The following is a 17474-nucleotide window of genomic DNA, read 5'->3' as shown; positions in this document are numbered from 1 at the left end:
GGGCAAGATATCCTTAACTTGTCAGTACCCTGGACTGGCTTTTACTTCTTTCCTTCTCTCTCCCACAAGTATTTGAGGAGACAGCTGGTTGGAAACAACACTATTTATATAAACTCTCTGATTTCTCCCTGACTTTTCACAGGCTTTTGTGACCGCCAGGACACAGCTGCTCATTTCCAGGACTCACACCTCACTTGCCCACGGGCCTTACTTCCTTCAGTCATGTCACACAGGATATTAACTTTTTAGGGACATTTGGACTCTGCCTCCTCCACTCCCACTTCATCAGCTCATTGCTGTTCTTTTACAGAACACACCTTAATGGATTAGGTGTTAAAGTAGAATATCCCAATAATTGCTACCTTTTGCAGGAGCAATAGAAACCATGAGAACCAGGTGCTGTGTTTTCTGTTCTAGATCTGACCAAGAGATGGGGCGAGGGCTGTACCGAAAGATGCCTTAAAGCCTGGCTCTATCCATACCCTCTACCTTACTCTGCTCCCACACTAGCTGGTTAAATGTAGGAATAAACTGCAATGGCTATGAAAGAAACACGAAGGTCTTTTTATATCATATGCTTTCCTGAATAGGGAACTAAGAGGGATGGCAAACCCTTATTTTTTTGAGCATCTATTTTATGAGGTAGGGATTAGCTGAGGGTTTTACAAATGTGCCCATCCTTACAACCCCTCCCCACTCTGGTTCAGACCATTATATTTGCTTTACAGCTGAGGACAATGGAGTCTTGGAGAGGTTAAAGGAGCTGACCTAAGGCCACAAAGTAAATAAAGGAAGCCAACATCTATCTGACCTCAAAACCCATGATTTCTCCCTAATTCCATGCAGTTTCCCTATTCCTGGTGGGGAATATTTAACTCTGACATTGCCAAGTCTCCTATGGTTCTTATCCCGAAGTCGTCCCAAGTACTCTCAAGATTTCTATAAGGAAAAATACGGTGTCTGATAAGAAAAAAGAAGTCATGCTAAGATGATAATAAGTTACCAGAGGCACATACCATCACAGCAAACCATGGCTTTGTTATTTAACACGACTGCTGAAAGTGGAATAAGGGTCACTCCTATGTGACCTGGGTAAAGGGTCCATTGTGGCTCTTTGAATGACATGAGCAGTGACCTATGATGGGCCAGAAAGGTGGTTGTGTCTACCCACTTGGGAATCAGAGTTGACAGCAGTGACAGGGAACGCACCACCTTCCAAGGTTCTAATATGCAGCCAATCACTTGTGTATGTGTGTGTCTAGGCCCCATGGATAGTGATTCCACCAGTAAAATTAGAAGCCCTACTCAGTACTGTGTAATGGCTGCATGAGCAAAGAATCTCTAAGAGTGGATATATGTATATGTATAACTGATTCACTTTGCAGTACACCTGGAACTGACGCAACACTGTCAGTTAAAAATAAAATTTAAAAAGAATACTTTCAAACTTAAAAAAAAACAAAAACAAACCAACCAACCCCTTCTTCCCCAACCCCTCCCAACAACAACAAAAAACCCTAGAAGCCTCATGAAAAAGCAATGAGCATTTGGTGGGACTGGGAGCTGTGTTAATGCAGTGACAGTCATTCTAGGCTTTTCTGTGTCACTAACACAAACACCAATCAAAATTCCTTGTAGTCCTGGTAGAGATAATTAGGCACGGTGATGAAGATTTTAAAAAAAAGGAAGAATACTATTCACCACAGGAAAAGTAGTAGTTAGCGGGACTCTGCTTTGGACAGATCTTCTGTGATTGTGGCAGATGACCTGAGAATTTCCTGACCTTGGACTGGCGCCATGATGGGAATAATATTTCCAGAGCAACAAACTGTTTCCGAATGGTGTCCTCCAGATTCACTGGGCACAAATCAGAGCGTTCTCTCTTCTATGCCCTCATTATTTATTTTTGCATGTGAAAGCATTAACCCTGCAGCCGCATGTGCTCAGATGCATACAACTCTAGGTGACCTCAAAGACTGTAGCCCGCCAGGTTCCTTCATTGATGGAAGTTTCCAGGCAAGAATACTGGATCAGGTTGCCCCTCCTCCAGGGGATCTTCCTGATCCAGGGACCGAACCTTCATCTCCTGTGGCACCTGCACTGACAGGCAGATTCTTTACTGCTGAGGCACCTGGGGAGCCCTTCAATCCCTCATTTTTACGTTGCCTAAATGTCTCGTTTTCTCTCTTTTTCCAGTCTTTTCCCTACTTCTTTGTTTTCTAAGTTTAAGAAACATAGCAACAGAGCAGATTTCTAACTCTAAGGTCATAGAAAACTCTTCATCTCAATTTGCGTGAGGCCTTCTTTCAAAATTTCCAAAGAAGGTATTGGGTACACTTAGGCAGCAATAATTCTCTTTTCAAAGCTTTGGCTGAATCATTGCTTGCCTTTAAATTGTTACCTCAGGACATTAGAAACACTGGATTATAGGGGAAGGCAGGAAAAAAAAATAGAAAAGATTTACTCTGAGAGTCTCCACTCTTCTGCTGATTGATTTGTAAGCTGGAAGGTTTGTGAACTGTAAAACTCCCATGTTTCATCACCACATCCACAGCAGAAAGCTATGTGGTGGTGATATTTCCATCCCCATGGTGCTTATGAGCAATGGGATTGATGACTGGTTCAAATAGGTCAGCTCTTAGAGCAGTGAAGAACACAGGCACTAGTTTAGTTTAATAACTATCTTTAGAAGAGTAGCACTTAAATATGCAAGATGAAAAAAATGTAATGGCTTCTCCAGGACCATTCCTCAAACTCTGTAGGCTGTACCTGCTTCAGGGAACAAAGTGGGTTTGTTCATCCCTGTTTCCCCAGCACAATGCCCAGCACAAAGTAGGCAATCAATAAATATTTGTTCAGTGGATGTTGAATGAAGAGAAATTCTAGTTACAAAGCACTACAGTAAAGAGCACTATAAAATTCTAAATCCAGGGATGAAGAACACTTTGTATCCTTTTACATATGGACAAGCAACATTAAGGAATTCTACAAGTGAGTGAGTGAGTGAAAGTCGCTCAGTCATGTCTGACTCTTTGAGACACCATGGACAGTACAAGCTCCTCCTGTCCATGGAATTCTCCAGGAAAGAATTCTGGAGTGGGTTGCCATGCCCTTCTGCAGGGACTGGAACCCAGGTCTCCTGCATTGTAGGCAGATTGTTTACTGACTGAGCCACCAGGGAAGCCCCAAGGCATTCTACAAACATTCATTTCAGTGTTCCACCATCCTTGCTGCCTGAATGCTCTTGGCTACATTTTCCTTATGGAAATCCAATTCTTGTTCCCCAGTAGACTTCTCATGGCTCCTTCATTTATAGTTAAAGCCAGTTCCTGTCTTGCGATTAATAGAGGTGCTTTGTCTTGGGGACTTAAATTTGACTTAATGTAATTTTCCTAATAGAATTCGCTGTTTCTTTCTTTCTTGAAAAGCTTCAGTTCTGTGGATAATTATCATAACCCTCAAGGATCACAGAATGTCAGAACTGGAAGGGCCTCAAGGATCAGCTGGCTGTACCTCTCTTTCTCTCTTCTGGGGACATCCTTCCTTAAGGCTCTATTCTTCCGCCAGGTGGACAGGCTGAGCCCACATCACACTAGCTTGAATGTGGAGGATACAAAATGCTAACACACCTAGGACAAGAGGTCTTTATTACTTTTGATGAAAATAAAATGATGCAGAGCACGCTATTTATTCATGATATTGAATGAGAAAAAGAGCAGATGACTATTAGATAATAAAAGCTAGCCACTGTTACTACTTTAGCTCTGTTGGATGAAGAGCCAGAGCCATCTTTTTCCAAGCAAATCGGTCTGTTTCCCTCCCATTTCACTCTCCTTAATAGTTCTCTGCTGCCTGTATGACATAAAAGTCCAAACAACTTAGCATAAAGAGCTATCCTGGAGCTGGCCCCTGCCCACTCTGTAACACTGGCTTCCAATTCTTGTTCTTTCCTCTGTGTCCAGGCTGTTCTTTCCGCCTGTAACATCTCTTCCCTCTCTTCTTCACCTGGGTGACTCTTGCTTATGTGTTATGATTCAGCATGGGCAATGCCTCCTCCAGAAAGCCTTCCCTTCTGCCTCTTGCACCCAGAGAACCCTGTGTTTGCCCCATCACAGCAGTTACTGTTTTGAAATCTTCCTGCAATAACTGGTAACTCCTTCAGAACAGATTTGGGTCTTCTAGTCATTTCTGGAGGCTTCCCCGGTGGCTCAGAGGTTAAAGCGTCTGCCTGGAATGCAGGAGACCCGGGTTCGATCCCTGGGTCGGGAAGATCCCCTGGAGAAGGAAATGGCAACCCACTCCAGTACTCTTGTCTGGAGAATCCCATGGAGGGAGGAGCCTGTTAGGCTACTAGTCCATGGGGTCGCAAAGAGTCGGACTTTCTGAGGATCAAATATAAGCAGACTGCTATGCATGAAGATACATAGTGCGTTTTTATGTTTTACTGAATTGAGATGTGAAATGCTTTCGGCCGTAATTTTTTTATGCAGAAGATTAATTTCAGTCAATGGTTTGTATAAGGACTTTGCCAGAGTCTAGGAAGAATTATGTGGTCTAAAAGGCTGTGTAACCACATCGATGTTAAGAAACCAGGAAAGCTTCCCTCTCCTGTCTTAACTGAATGAATTTTTTCCTAAGGCTGAGGTTCTATCTTTATGGAATTAGCCATTTGTGCTTTCTGGAGACAAGATGAGAAGGTAGATCCATTCCCTTGATTTTTATCCCATATTCATGCAAAAACTACATCTATGCTTATAGAATAACTTCTAGTACCAGCAAAGCTCATTTCACAAAGGTTTGTAGCTGATATCACAAGGGATGCGTAACCATGGAGAGGGCTCTTATTAGGAAAAATGAAGATTTACACCCCAAGGCAAGCATACATGGGATGCTTACCCTTGCTGATGTCAAAGTGCTGCTGGGGACAAATCTGATCACTAAGCCAACACATTCCTGGGTAGGGAAGTAGCAGAGACTGCCACCGGGCCAATCAGGCTCAACTACTAAGAAACAGGTCTTGGCAGATTCTTCTGTTGTAACTTGTCCATCAGTGGAAGAAAAGAGAGAGACAGTATAATCATACATCTGGATTTACCAAGGAGGATGACAATAGTAATAGCATTAGCTCTCTAAAGGCGCTTGAATATGGTCTTCAAATCTGGACTCAATTTCTGTGGACGCCAGTGAGCTTTGGTGTGCTTTTGCTTTAAGCACTTAAAAGTTAGTATGGACACAGCCAAAAGGCAGCATATGGAAACTTTGGGAACTCAGCAGAAGATAAACCAATACTTGGAGAGCATGTTGAAACAGAAACCCTTAAAATAAGTTGTCTAAGGGGACAGTCCCTGTAAAGCTTTGAAAGTTCCATGATGTAAATTATAACGTGGTTGTGGTAACACCTTCTGCTCTAGCCATTTTAGGCAAATGTAAAAGAAAATTAGAAATTGGAAATCATTTGCGGCTCATCCGTGTGGGTTTTGTTAGCACACAATAAAATAGGCATTCTACAGTTTGCTTTTAAAGGGGAGACTCTGTGACCTTGAAGATGATATTTAACTTTCTCATTTCAGTTTAGGATCCTTAAACTTCTTTCATGGTTCCTGCCAATCCTCAGAACCACCCTAGGTCTGAGAAAAGGGAATGGGGTTGGGGTTGGGGACAGAAACCAAGTACTGTTCCTGGAATTATGAGCTTTTTTCCCCTCTTCACTGTTTATCTATTCCACACCACTCAGCTGTTCTCTGTTGCAGAGAAATAAAAATTTAGTTTAAAAAGTATGTTAGAACAAAGCTGCAGAAATTGCCTGGAATTTCCTTCATTTTCGGCCATCTGGCTTTCATTGTGGACTTCTCTCCCCTCCTCCACGTACGTTTACCAAATCTTTTCAACACACGCTGGCTGAGCTATCAAATGCTTATAATTAATAACAGTCAGACTACTTTTTTTTTTCTTTTAAGGGAGTGCTTTCTGCCTTTCTTTGGGCTGCTCATGTCATAGCTATTATAAACTGGGGAGATGGTCAGTAGAGCTTAATTATTAAAACTTAATTGAATAAGGAAGAAAAGCAAATCAAACTTGAGGTTAAGTCCTGAATGCAAACTAAAAATATTTCTTACTAAAAATGAAAGGGAAAGAGAAGATTAATTTTTCTGAGTGCCTACTATGATCCTATTTTAGAGATGAAGAATTTGAGAACCCAAAAAGATATATGACCTCTTGAAGGTCACAATAGCTAAACATGACAGAGCAGGATTCGAACACAGGTCTTAATCTATCTGTGGGGTTTTATTTTGGTGGTCTCGGGGATGGGGAAGATGTTTGGTGCGTGTTATTAAGGAAAAATCAAGTTGCCAAACAATACATTATGTAATATGATCGCATTTACAAAGGCAAAAGAATCTTATATATTTGTATATGTTCATGTATGTATACAAATGCATAGAAAAAGGTCTGGAAGGGTACCAAACCATGAACAGTGATGATCTCTGGGGAGAAGAAGGGTGTGGTGCTACAGAGCATGGTGGTGAAACGGCAGCATGCTCCTTTCTTTATTGATTACTTCTGCGGTGCTTGAGTGTTAAAGAATGAGAATATTCATGAAATACTTGGATAATTCTAATACTTAGCTTTTTAATTAGGAACAGGGGGCAGATGTCTTTCTTAAAGACTGATCTTGGCTCCTTTTTGCATATTTCTCCCTTAAGCAGGTCTAACCTACCAGAGAAGGTGGGCAGCGTTGGGGGTGGTGGTGGTGGAATGTGGCCTTCTAGACACACATTATTGAGAGGATGGTAAAGATGTCTAAAATGAATTTTTTTTTGGTTACAGTGTGTTACTTTGTTTTTATACTTTTCTTCCCATAATTTCTTTTTTTAAATTTTATTTTACTTTACAATACTCTATTGGTTTTGCCATACATCAACATGAATCTGCCACGGATGTACACGTGTTCCCAATCCTGAACCCCCCTCCCACCTCCCTCCCCATACCATCTCTCTGGGTTATCCCAGTGCACCAGCCCCAAGCATCCTGTATCCTGCATCGAACTTAGACTGGCGTTCATTTCTTATATGATATTATACATGTTTCAATGCCATTCTCCCAAATCATCCCACCCTTGCCCTCTCCCAGAGTCCAAAAGACTGTTCTATACATCTGTGTCTCTTTTGCTGTCTCGCATACAGGGTTATTGTGACCATCTTTCTAAATTCCATATATATGTGTTAGTATACTGTATTGGTGTTTTTCTTTCTGGCTTACTTCACTCTGTAAAATAGGCTCCAGTTTCATCCACCTCATTAGAACTGATTTAATTTGAATAATTTTTATTCCTTGAACTGATACCTTCCTTGCTACCAGCCTGGATGCAAAATTCTCACAGGTGTCAGCTTACAAGCAAAAACGGTCCTAATTTCTTCTGGCCAATTGTAGGCTAGGTTGTTAAGGAGTTAATACCAGTCCCTGCTGTCCTATCTTCTAATTCTCCTGACAATCACACCCTCCCTGGGTAAAGCTAACCATGCACTCAAACTCCATTGTGTCCAGTCTCTCATCTGATAAAGTTTGTCTTCATATTATTAACTTTGGGGATATTTTGCCATACATGGCTGCTACCATAAAGGGTTACTTATACTAAGGTTATTTATGTTTTAAGTTGTAAAGCCTTAAACATAAAGAAGAGATTAATAATAGCATTTTTAGTACTACCTGGTTGGTGGGAGAGACAGGATAAGAGGGATAGAGAGGAGAGAGTGCAATGGGGTCCAGCTATTATCAAGGTCTAAGCATTACTATGGGCTTTCCAGGGGGCTCAGTGATAAAGAATCCACTTGTAGTGCAAGAGACATGGGTCCAATCCCTGGGTCAGGAAGATCCCTGGGAGAAAGAAATGTCAATCCCCTCTAGTATTCTTGCCTGGGAAGTCATGTGGACAGAGGTGCCTGGCAGGCTACAGTCCATGGGGAAGGAAAAGAGCTGGACCTGACCTAGCAACTAAACAACAACGAAGTATTACTGTGTAAAAATTTAGTCCTAGTCCTTATACTCATTTATTCAATAAGGTTTTTTGGATGTGAACCATTTTTAAAGTCTTTATTGAATTTATTATAACATTGTCTCTATTTTACATCTTGGTTCCTTGTTCGCCAGGCAAGTGAAATCTTAGCTTTCTGACCAGGGATTGAAAATGCATTAGAAGGCGATTTCAACCACTGGACTTCCAGGGAAGTCCCATCAATAAGCACTTAATACACATCTACTATATGTCAGACATTATTCTAGGTTCTAGAAACTGTACCTTCTAGGTTCTAGAAAGGTGAATATAAAGGAGGTTAAAACATGAAGCTGATAGCAAGGACTTTAAAATCTAGTCCTCTTCCATACAGACGGCCAAGAGGCACATAAAAAGATGCTCAATATCACTAATTATTACAGAAAGGCAATGAAAACTACAGTGATGTACATTTCACACCAGTCAGAATAACCACCATTAAAATGTCTGCAATAATTAATGATGAAGAAGGTGCGGAAAAAAGGGAACACTTCTATATTGTTGGTGGGAATGTAAACTGGTATGACGACGACAAAAAGCAGTATGGAGATTCTTTTAAAAATTAAAGATAGAACTACCACATGATCCAGCAATCCTATTCCTGGCCATGTAGCTACAGAAAACTCTAATTCAAAAATATACATGCACCCCAATATTCATAGCAGCACTATTTACAATAGTTAGGACATGGAAACAACCTAAAAATGTCTTTCAACAGATGAACAGATAAGAATATGTGGTATATAAGTATGATGGAACATCTGCAGTATCATGGATAGAGTGGGAAATTATCATACTAAGTTAACTAAGTCAGACAGAGAAAGATGAATATCATATGATATCACTTATGCATGGTAGCTAAAAAATGATACAAATGAGCTTATTTACAAAACAGAAATAGACTCCCAGACATAGGAAACAAATGTATGGTTACCAAAGAGGAAAGGGTGGGCAGCGATAAATTGGGAGTTTGGGATTAATATATACAATGACACCACCCTATGGCAGAAAGCCAAGAGGAACTAAAGGGCTTCTTGATGAAGGTGAAAGAAGAGAGTGAAAAAACTGGCTTAAAACTCAACATTCAAAAAACGAAGATCATGGCATCCGGTCACATCATGGGGAAACAATGGAAACAGTGACAGACTTTATCTTCTTGGGTTCCAAAATCACTGCAAATGGTGACTGCAGCCATGAAATTAAAAGATGCATGCTCCTTGCTAGAAAAGCTATGACCAACCTAGATAGCATATTAAAAAGAAGAGGCATCGCTTTGTTGACAAAGATCCATGTAATCAAAGCTATGGTTTTTTCAGTGGTCATGTTTGGGTGTGAGAGTTGGACCATAAAGAAAGCTGAGCACCAAAGAACTGATGCTTTTAAACTGTGGTATTGCAGAAGACTCTTGAGAAATCAAACCAGTCAATCCTAGAGGAAATCAACCCTGAATATTCATTGGAAGGACTGACGCTGAAACTGAAGTTCCAGCGCTTTGGCCACCTGATGTAAAGAGCTGACTCATTAGAAAAATCCCTGATGGTAGGAAAGATTGAAGGCAAGAGGAGACAGGGATGACACAGGATAAGATGGTTGGATGGTATCACTGAGTCAGTGGACACGAATTTTAGTAAGCTCTGGGAGATGGTGAAAGACAGGGAAGTCTGACATGCTGCAGTCCACAGGGTCACAAAGAGTTGGACACGACTGAGTGACTGAACAACAACAACTACTATACAGAAAATAGAGATGTACAATACTGTACATAAAATAGATAAACAACAAGGACCTACTGTATGGCACAGGCAACTATACTCAAATCTTATAATAACATATGGAAAAGAACATATATATATATAATAACTGAATCATTTTGCTATACACTTGAAACTAACATAACATTGTAAATTAACTACACTTCAATAAACGAACAAAGCTAGTGGAGGTGATGGAATTCCAGTTGAGCTATTTCAAATCCTGGAAGATGATACTGTGAAAGTGCCACACTCAATATGCCAGCATATTTGGAAAACTCAGCAGTGGCCACAGGACTGGAGAAGGTCAATTTTCATTCCAATCCCAAAGAAAGGCAATGCCAGAGAATGCTCAAACTACCACACAATTGCACTCATCTCACACGCTAGTAAAGTAATGCTCAAAATTCTCCAAGCCAGGTTTCAGCAATAGGTGAACTGTGAACTTCCAGATGTTCAAGCTGGTTTTAGAAAAGGCAGAGGAACCAGAGATCAAATTGCCAACATCTTCTGGATCACGGAAAAAGCAAGAGAGTTTCAGAAAAACATCTGTTTCTGCTTTATTGACTATGCCAAAGCCTTCGACTGTGTGGATCACAATAAACTGTGGAAAATTCTGAAAGAGATGGGAATACCAGACCACCTAACCTGCCTCTTGAGAAATCTATATGCAGGTCAGGAAGCAACAGTTAGAACTGGACACGGAACAACAGACTGGTTCCAAATAGGAAAAGGGGTACGTCAAGTCTGTATATTGTCACCCTGCTTATGTAACTTTTATGCATAGTACATCATGAGAAATGCTGGGCTGGAAGAAGCACAAGCTGGAATTAGGATTGCCAGGAGAAATATCAATAACCTTAGATATACAGATGATACCACCCTTATGGCAGAACATGAAGAAGAACTAAAGAGCCTCTTGATGAAAGTGAAAAAGGAGAGTGAAGAAGTTGGCTTAAAGCTCAACATTCAGAAAACTAAGATCATGGCATCTGGTCCCATCACTTCATGGGAAATAGATGGGGAAACAGTGGAAACAGTGTCAGACTTTATTTTGGGGGGCTCCAAAATCACTGCAGATGGTGACTACAGCCATGAAATTAAAAGATGCTTACTTCTTGGAAGGAAAGTTATGACCAACCTAGATAGCATATTCAAAAGCAGAGACATTACTTTGCCAACTAAGGTCCATCTAGTCAAGGCTATGGTTTTTCCAGTGGTCATGTATGGATGTGAAAGTGGACTGTGAAGAAAGCTGAGTGCCGAAGAATTGATGCTTTTGAACTGTGGTGTTGTAGAAGACTCTTAAGAGTCCCTTGGACAGCAAGGAGATCCAACCAATCCATTCTAAAGGGAGATCAGTCCTGGGTGTTCTTTGGAAGGAATGATGCTAAAGCTGAAACTCCAGTACTTTGGCCACCTCATGCGAAGAGTTGACTCATTGGAAAAGACTCTGATGCTGAGAGGGATTGGGGGCAGGAGGAGAAGGGGACGACAGAGGATGAGATGGCTGGATGGCATCACCAACTTGATGGACATGAGTTTGAGTGAACTCTGGGAGCTGGTGATGGACAGGGAGGCCTGGCATGCTGTGATTCATGGGTCGCAAAGAGTTGGACATGACTGAGAGACTGAACCGAACTGAATAGAAAATTAAATCTGTACTAAGAAAAAAAAAAAAAAAACAACCTAGTCCTCTCCAGTAGACAGCTACTATTTTTTTAAGTGAGATTTCTTGGTAGTTCAGCAGTAAAGAAATCTGCCTCCCAACGTAGGAAACACATTAGGATCTTCCCTGGGTCAGGAAGATCCCTTTCAAAAGTCAATGGCTTTTGAAGAATACTGACTCCAATATTCTTGCCTGGAAAATCCCATGGACTGAGGAATCTGACAGGCTACAATCCACGGAGTCGCAAAAGAGTTGGACATGACTTAGTGACTTAATAACAACTTCTTAAGTGTCCTAAAAACTGCAGGCAGTCTGGCATACGTGCACACACAAAAATTGGAACAAGCAGAATACCTCTTACTTGAGAACACAGTCAGGCATGAGAATTTACTTGCCTCAATCTGGTGAAAATTGGACATGTGCTTCTGATACCAGCTCTGCCAATCACACAGAGGAAATCAGATGGCGAGTTTCATCTCCGAGAGATCGCCCAGATAGGACATGCCTTCTAGGCCTTTGGTATTCTCTGTGTGATCAGATAACTCTGACCACAGACGAGAAGAAAAGTAGCTTCCTACCTGGTGTTCAGTAAGACAAATAACTTCCTGGAAAAGCTACTTCTCTTAACCAGCACCACCTCTAAGAGTCATAAGCCCAATGACCAAGAGTTGAACATCACCTCTGTATATCCCACCAAAAATGCTATGGATTTTTCTGTTTTGAATGCATGGACGTCAGCATGGGCCAAGAGCCTAAAAGACAGGGTATAGAAACTTGGAGCCCATTAGGGAATATGCCAAACTGTGCAGGGAATGCTGATCCATGCACAAGAAGAATTGTGATTCAGTGATTTAAATTAGTCCCAAATGAATAGAAGGTGCCTGGAATAACACACTGCTATAACCCTACTAAACACATTTTCAGATACATCTGACATAAACATTCAGCAGGAGAAGTTTTTTTTTCCCCCTCATGTCAGACTGAAATATTCCACAGGAGATACACCTCTACACAGCTCTCATTTTAAGAGGAAACTCTGCTTTGGCTCTTGGACGGGAGGTGAAGAGAGCGAGTCATATCAGGCCGTTCTGGCCCCCTTTGTTGTTTTAACTAGCATCATTCCACGAAAGCTCAGCTGTGTACAGCTGGCCGAAGAAAACCCTGGCCATGCCCAGTAAGATGTTCTGCCCTTCAGTTTGATGGTTTGCTGGTGGAAATTAAAGCCCTGGGTTGAACTGGAGGAAATGAAACAATGTTAAGCCCAAAAAGAGTCTTTGTCTTCTAGTCAGTAAAAAGGTCCTAGAGTAAAGTAAGCTTATCTAATTTAACTATAGTCTGTACTTGGAGGATGGGAAGTAACATCTTGTGTCCTATTTTTTCTGCTGTCCCAGGAAGGCAGGGGTTTAGTGGCTGAAAATCCTGGAAGATTTTTAGTTTGTCCCAGGGACTGACTCCTTGGGCTTGCCTCAGGTCATCACAGCATTTGGATGTCATCACATCACTGAGATGTGGTTGGAAAGACCCTCATGCTTGTTTTTAAAGTGTTGGTAAACAAGCAGAATAGCACTGATTATCAGCACAAAGCAGCAGCAGCAAACACTCCTGCCTACAGAGCCAGAAGAGTTATGGGATTATTTGAACAGGACCTGGTGACCTTGGATCATTTTGTATAGCTAGTTCATTTTACAGATGTGGACACAGAAGGGGCAGGCATCTTGCTCAGTGCCACACAGGGCTTCCTGATCTGGTAGCCAAGGCCCCTAGAGGCTGTTCTTCCTATATCCCTTCTGCTTCTTCCTATATAGGAGGCTGTAGTCAAAGACAGGGGGTCTGGACTTCTTGCCCACACAGTTAGGTCTTAGATTCACTGATAAACAGTGAGGTCAGGATGCAGAAGTGGGCAGGCATAGAAAAAGAGTTTTCTCAGAATTCCATGAACTGAATCTAGGCTTTTTGTGGCCCAGCCCTTGACTCTATTTTACCGGCTGCTGTTCTCATGGGTGAGGTGCTGCTCCAAGCAGTGGCTGACTGATTTTCTGGTTGCCTTAGAGGATATGGCACTAATGGCCCCCTTCACTTCTGAACTTAAAGAGGGATCAATAGACAAAACAACCTTTCAGATCAACAGACAGAACAACTCTGGTGATGAGCAGGAGAGTGTCACTGTGGGATTGTGTGCCCTGAAATAATCTGAGGAGGCCTGCAATCTGTATCTTCTAAACTCCAAAGAAAGGCATCTAATTGACTGAAATCTTCACGACCCAGATAATCAAGATGGTGTGATCCCTCACCTAGATCCGGACATCCTGGAATGTGAAGTCAAGTGGGACTTAGAAAACATCACTACGAATGAAGCTAGTGGAGGTAATGGAATTCCAGTTGAGCTATTTCAAATCCTGAAAGATGATGCTGTGAAAGTGCTGCACTCAATATGCCAGCATATTTGGAAAACTCAGCAGTGGCCACAGGACTGGAAAAGGTCAATTTTCATTCCAATCCCAAAGAAAGGCAATGCCAGAGAATGTTCAAACTACCACACAATTGCACTCATCTCACACGCTAGTAAAGTAAAGCTCAAAATTCTCCAAGCCAGGCTTCAGCAATACGTGAACCATGAACTTCCAGATGTCCAAGCTGGTTTTAGAAAAGGCAGAGGAACCAGAGATCAAATTGCCAACATCCACTGGATCATACAAAAAGTAAGAGATTTCCAGAAAAATATCTATTTCTGCTTTATTGACTATGTCAAAGCCTTCGACTGTGTGGATCACAATAAACTGTGGAAAATTCTGAAAGAGATGGGAATACCAGACCACCTAACCTGCCTCTTGAGAAACCTGTATGCAGGTCAGGAAGCTACAGTTAGAACTGACATGGAACAACAGACTGGTTCCAAATAGGAAAAGGAGTCCGTCAAGGCTGTATATTGTCACCCTGCTTATTTAACTTCTATGCAGAGTACATCATGAGAAACCCTGGGCTGGAGGAAGCACAAGCTGGAATCAAGATTGCCAGGAGAAATATCAATAACCTCAGATATCCAGATGACACCACCCTTATGGCAAAAGTGAAGAGGAACTAACGAGCCTCTTGATGAACGTGAAAGAGGAGAGTGAAGAAGTTGGCTTAAAGCTCAACATTCAGAAAACTAAGATCATGGTATCTGGTTTGATCACTTCATAGCAAATAGATGGGGAACAGTGGAAACAGTGGCTCACTTTATTTTGGGGGGCTCCAAAATCACTGCAGATGGTGACTGCAGCCATGAAATTAAAAGACACTTACTCCTTGGAGGGAAAGTTTTGACCAACCTAGATAGCATATTCAAAAGGAGAGACTTTACTTTTCCAGCAAAGGTCCATCTAGTCAAGGCTATGGTTTCTTCCAGTGGTCATGTATGGATGTGAGAGCTGGACTATAAAGAAAGCTGAGCGCAGAAGAATTGCTGCTTTTGAACTGTGGTGTTGGAGAAGACTCTTCAGAGTCCCTTGGACAGCAAGGAGATCCAACCAAGTCCATCCTAAAGGGGATCAGTCCTGGGTGTTCATTGGAAGGACTGATGCTGAAGCTGAAACTCTAATTCTTTGGGCACCTGATGTTAAGAGCTGACTCATTGGAAAAGACCCTGATGCTGGAAAAGATTGAGGGCAGGAGGAGAAGGGGACAGCAGAGAATGAGATGGTTGGATGGCATCACCAACTCGATGGACATGGGTTTGGGTGGACTCCAGGAGTTGTTGATGGATAGGGAGGCCTGGCGTGCTGCAGTTCATGGGGTTGCAAAGAGTAGGACAAGACTGTGCGACTGACCTGAACTGAATTGACTGAGAAGTAAGACAAGGAGTATTAGCTTGACCAGAAACCTATCATTAAATCCTAGAGGCAACACATTGCTTCTTGTGTGATACTCTGTAGAAACACAAGAAATATCCTTCAGTAACAGCAACCCTTTTCTCATCTAAGATTTGATCTGGGAACATTCCTCATCCCATCAGCACACTTGCAAGACTGGCTTTGGTTCTTTAAATGTCTCCTCTTGGAAACCAGAATCACAGAAGAGATGGTTGAGCTTCTACAGAGACTTCAACAAATATCTGAAGGCAAGTCTCCCAAGACACCATAAAATTGTGTGGACTGAAGCAGTGACTGCATTTATGAACTAAAACTCAAGGTTGGATAATAATGAGACCCAGGCAGGGGTGAACAATGAAATGCTCTAATCGATTTTCTGCATGTGAAATGACACACGCACACTCCAGAGCATGCTATAATGAATCTGCATGCTGTGTGCAGAGGGATTTCATGGTGGCTCAGTGATACCACCCAGATCCTTCAGTTCCTGCAACCCACAAGCCTATCTGTTATGAGGGTGGGAGGGTGTGGGACACAGGCTGAGAGGCCACAAAGACCCTACCTTCTGTGGTCAGTCCACGTTCCCCTGGGGAGAAAGCATCAGTGGGGCCCGTGCACATTCCGGCCACACCACGGGGCTTTTCCTTTGTGCACGGAGCCTTCTGGACCCTGAGCATGATCGTTGGGCTAGAATTCCAAAGCCCTGGTTTCAATTAACTTTAAGTGGATTTGACTAAGAGTTTGAACTGATGCTAATTGGTTTTCAAAACACTGGGTAACAATAAGCATTCTGATCTTGCCCATGGACAGATACACAAACCCCGTTTTGAACACACTCCTGGGCAGCAGGGCAGCTGGCGCACCCCTTACCTTGCCGGGCAGGGATCCAAACTGCAGGATTTCAGAAGCTGGGGGGGCCGCCGGCTGGTCACGCACAGGTTCTCATCCACGGGCTCCCGGGTCTGTTTGTTCAGGCAGCTCACCACAGCCTCCTGGACACCTGTGTACAGATGACACCCATCAAGGCCAGAGCAGGCGTCCGGGGGGTGAGCAAGTGTAGACATGCAGCTGGTGGGAGGTCTCTGAGACTGGGAGGACTAGCTGCGTATCAGGTAGTTGAAAGCTTGGGACTGCCCAAGGCAGGCATCAGTCTATCTGGAGAAAGCACTCAGGAGTTTTTGCCCCTTAAGCAGGGCAGCTCCTCCATTGCGGGAGAGGCTGCTACCAGGACTGCTGAAATGCTTGAAAAAGTACCAACCAGCTATGCAGCTGCCCATGCTGAAAAAGGATAATTTAAAGCAGAAGGAGAGCAGGGTGACCAAAATAATGACCCCAAGACTTCACACATTGTATTTTAATCAACAGGAGATGACTATACTTAGAAGGCAGGCCCAGCCACATTGGAATAGCCAGCATTCTGTAAACTGCTATGCATCTGGGGCCTTGCATCCAGTGCTTTTCTGGTTTCCTATTGATTTTGGTTCATTTCTTTAGTGACCTAGAGCTGCTTGGGGAGCTTCCCTGGTGGTTCAGATGGCAAAGAATCTGCCTGCCTTGCAGCAGACCTGAGTTCCATCCCTGAGTCAGGAAGATCCCCCAGAGGAGGGGACACGGCAACCCACTCCAGTATTCTTGCCTGGAGGATCCCATGGACACAGGAGCCTGGTGGGCTACAGTTCACATGGACACAAAGAGTTGGACATGACAAAGCAACTAACACAGGGCCACTTGGGATGCTGGAGTGAAGAGACAGAGCAAGACACCTAATGATGGCATTCATGGAAGACAATGTTCCTACAGCTACCCATGCACCCCTGACCACAGACCTAGTGAAATAGGAGTTTGAGGAGTGACTGGCATATAGTCACTTGGTGGGTTTTCATGGGGCAGGGACACGTGTAACCTGATAATACAGTGTCAAGACATTTCACCCTGCTTCCCACAGTCATGACAGCAATAGGAAAAATTCATAGAGTGCACATTATTAGCCAAGTATTGAGGCAAGAAGTTTGACATGCCCCATTCAAACCTCTCAATAACTCCACAAGACTCTATCCCCATTTTACAGATAAGGAAACTGAGGCTTAGAAGGGTGAAAAGACTTGCTAAGCTTACAGTTGATAGATAATGAAGTGGCACTGGTTGTGCTTTAG

At 42.6% G+C, this 17474-nt stretch overlaps 1 protein-coding gene and 1 non-coding gene across 4 annotated transcripts in view; one reads left to right on the top strand and one right to left on the bottom strand.

Moving 5' to 3' along the window:
* The window catches only part of ADAMTSL1 (ADAMTS like 1), a 1110365-nt gene that overhangs the window by 204826 nt on the left and 888065 nt on the right, over positions 1 to 17474 (bottom strand). For all 3 annotated transcript variants that reach the window (XM_069576633.1, XM_069576634.1, XM_069576635.1), the window contains one exon: positions 16192 to 16321. In XM_069576633.1, coding sequence (XP_069432734.1) covers positions 16192 to 16321 — 130 coding nt within the window. The remainder of the gene's footprint in view (positions 1 to 16191; positions 16322 to 17474) is intronic.
* On the top strand, positions 4198 to 4270 carry TRNAS-GGA (transfer RNA serine (anticodon GGA)). The gene has a single exon. It is a non-coding gene; the product is annotated as a tRNA-Ser (tRNA).

The sequence above is a fragment of the Ovis canadensis genome, chromosome 2 (genome assembly GCF_042477335.2).
Source record: "Ovis canadensis isolate MfBH-ARS-UI-01 breed Bighorn chromosome 2, ARS-UI_OviCan_v2, whole genome shotgun sequence".
Classification (NCBI taxonomy): domain Eukaryota; kingdom Metazoa; phylum Chordata; class Mammalia; order Artiodactyla; family Bovidae; genus Ovis; species Ovis canadensis.
The sequence above is the reverse complement of the archived record's forward strand: the minus strand, read 5'-3'. Positions and strand labels throughout refer to the sequence as shown.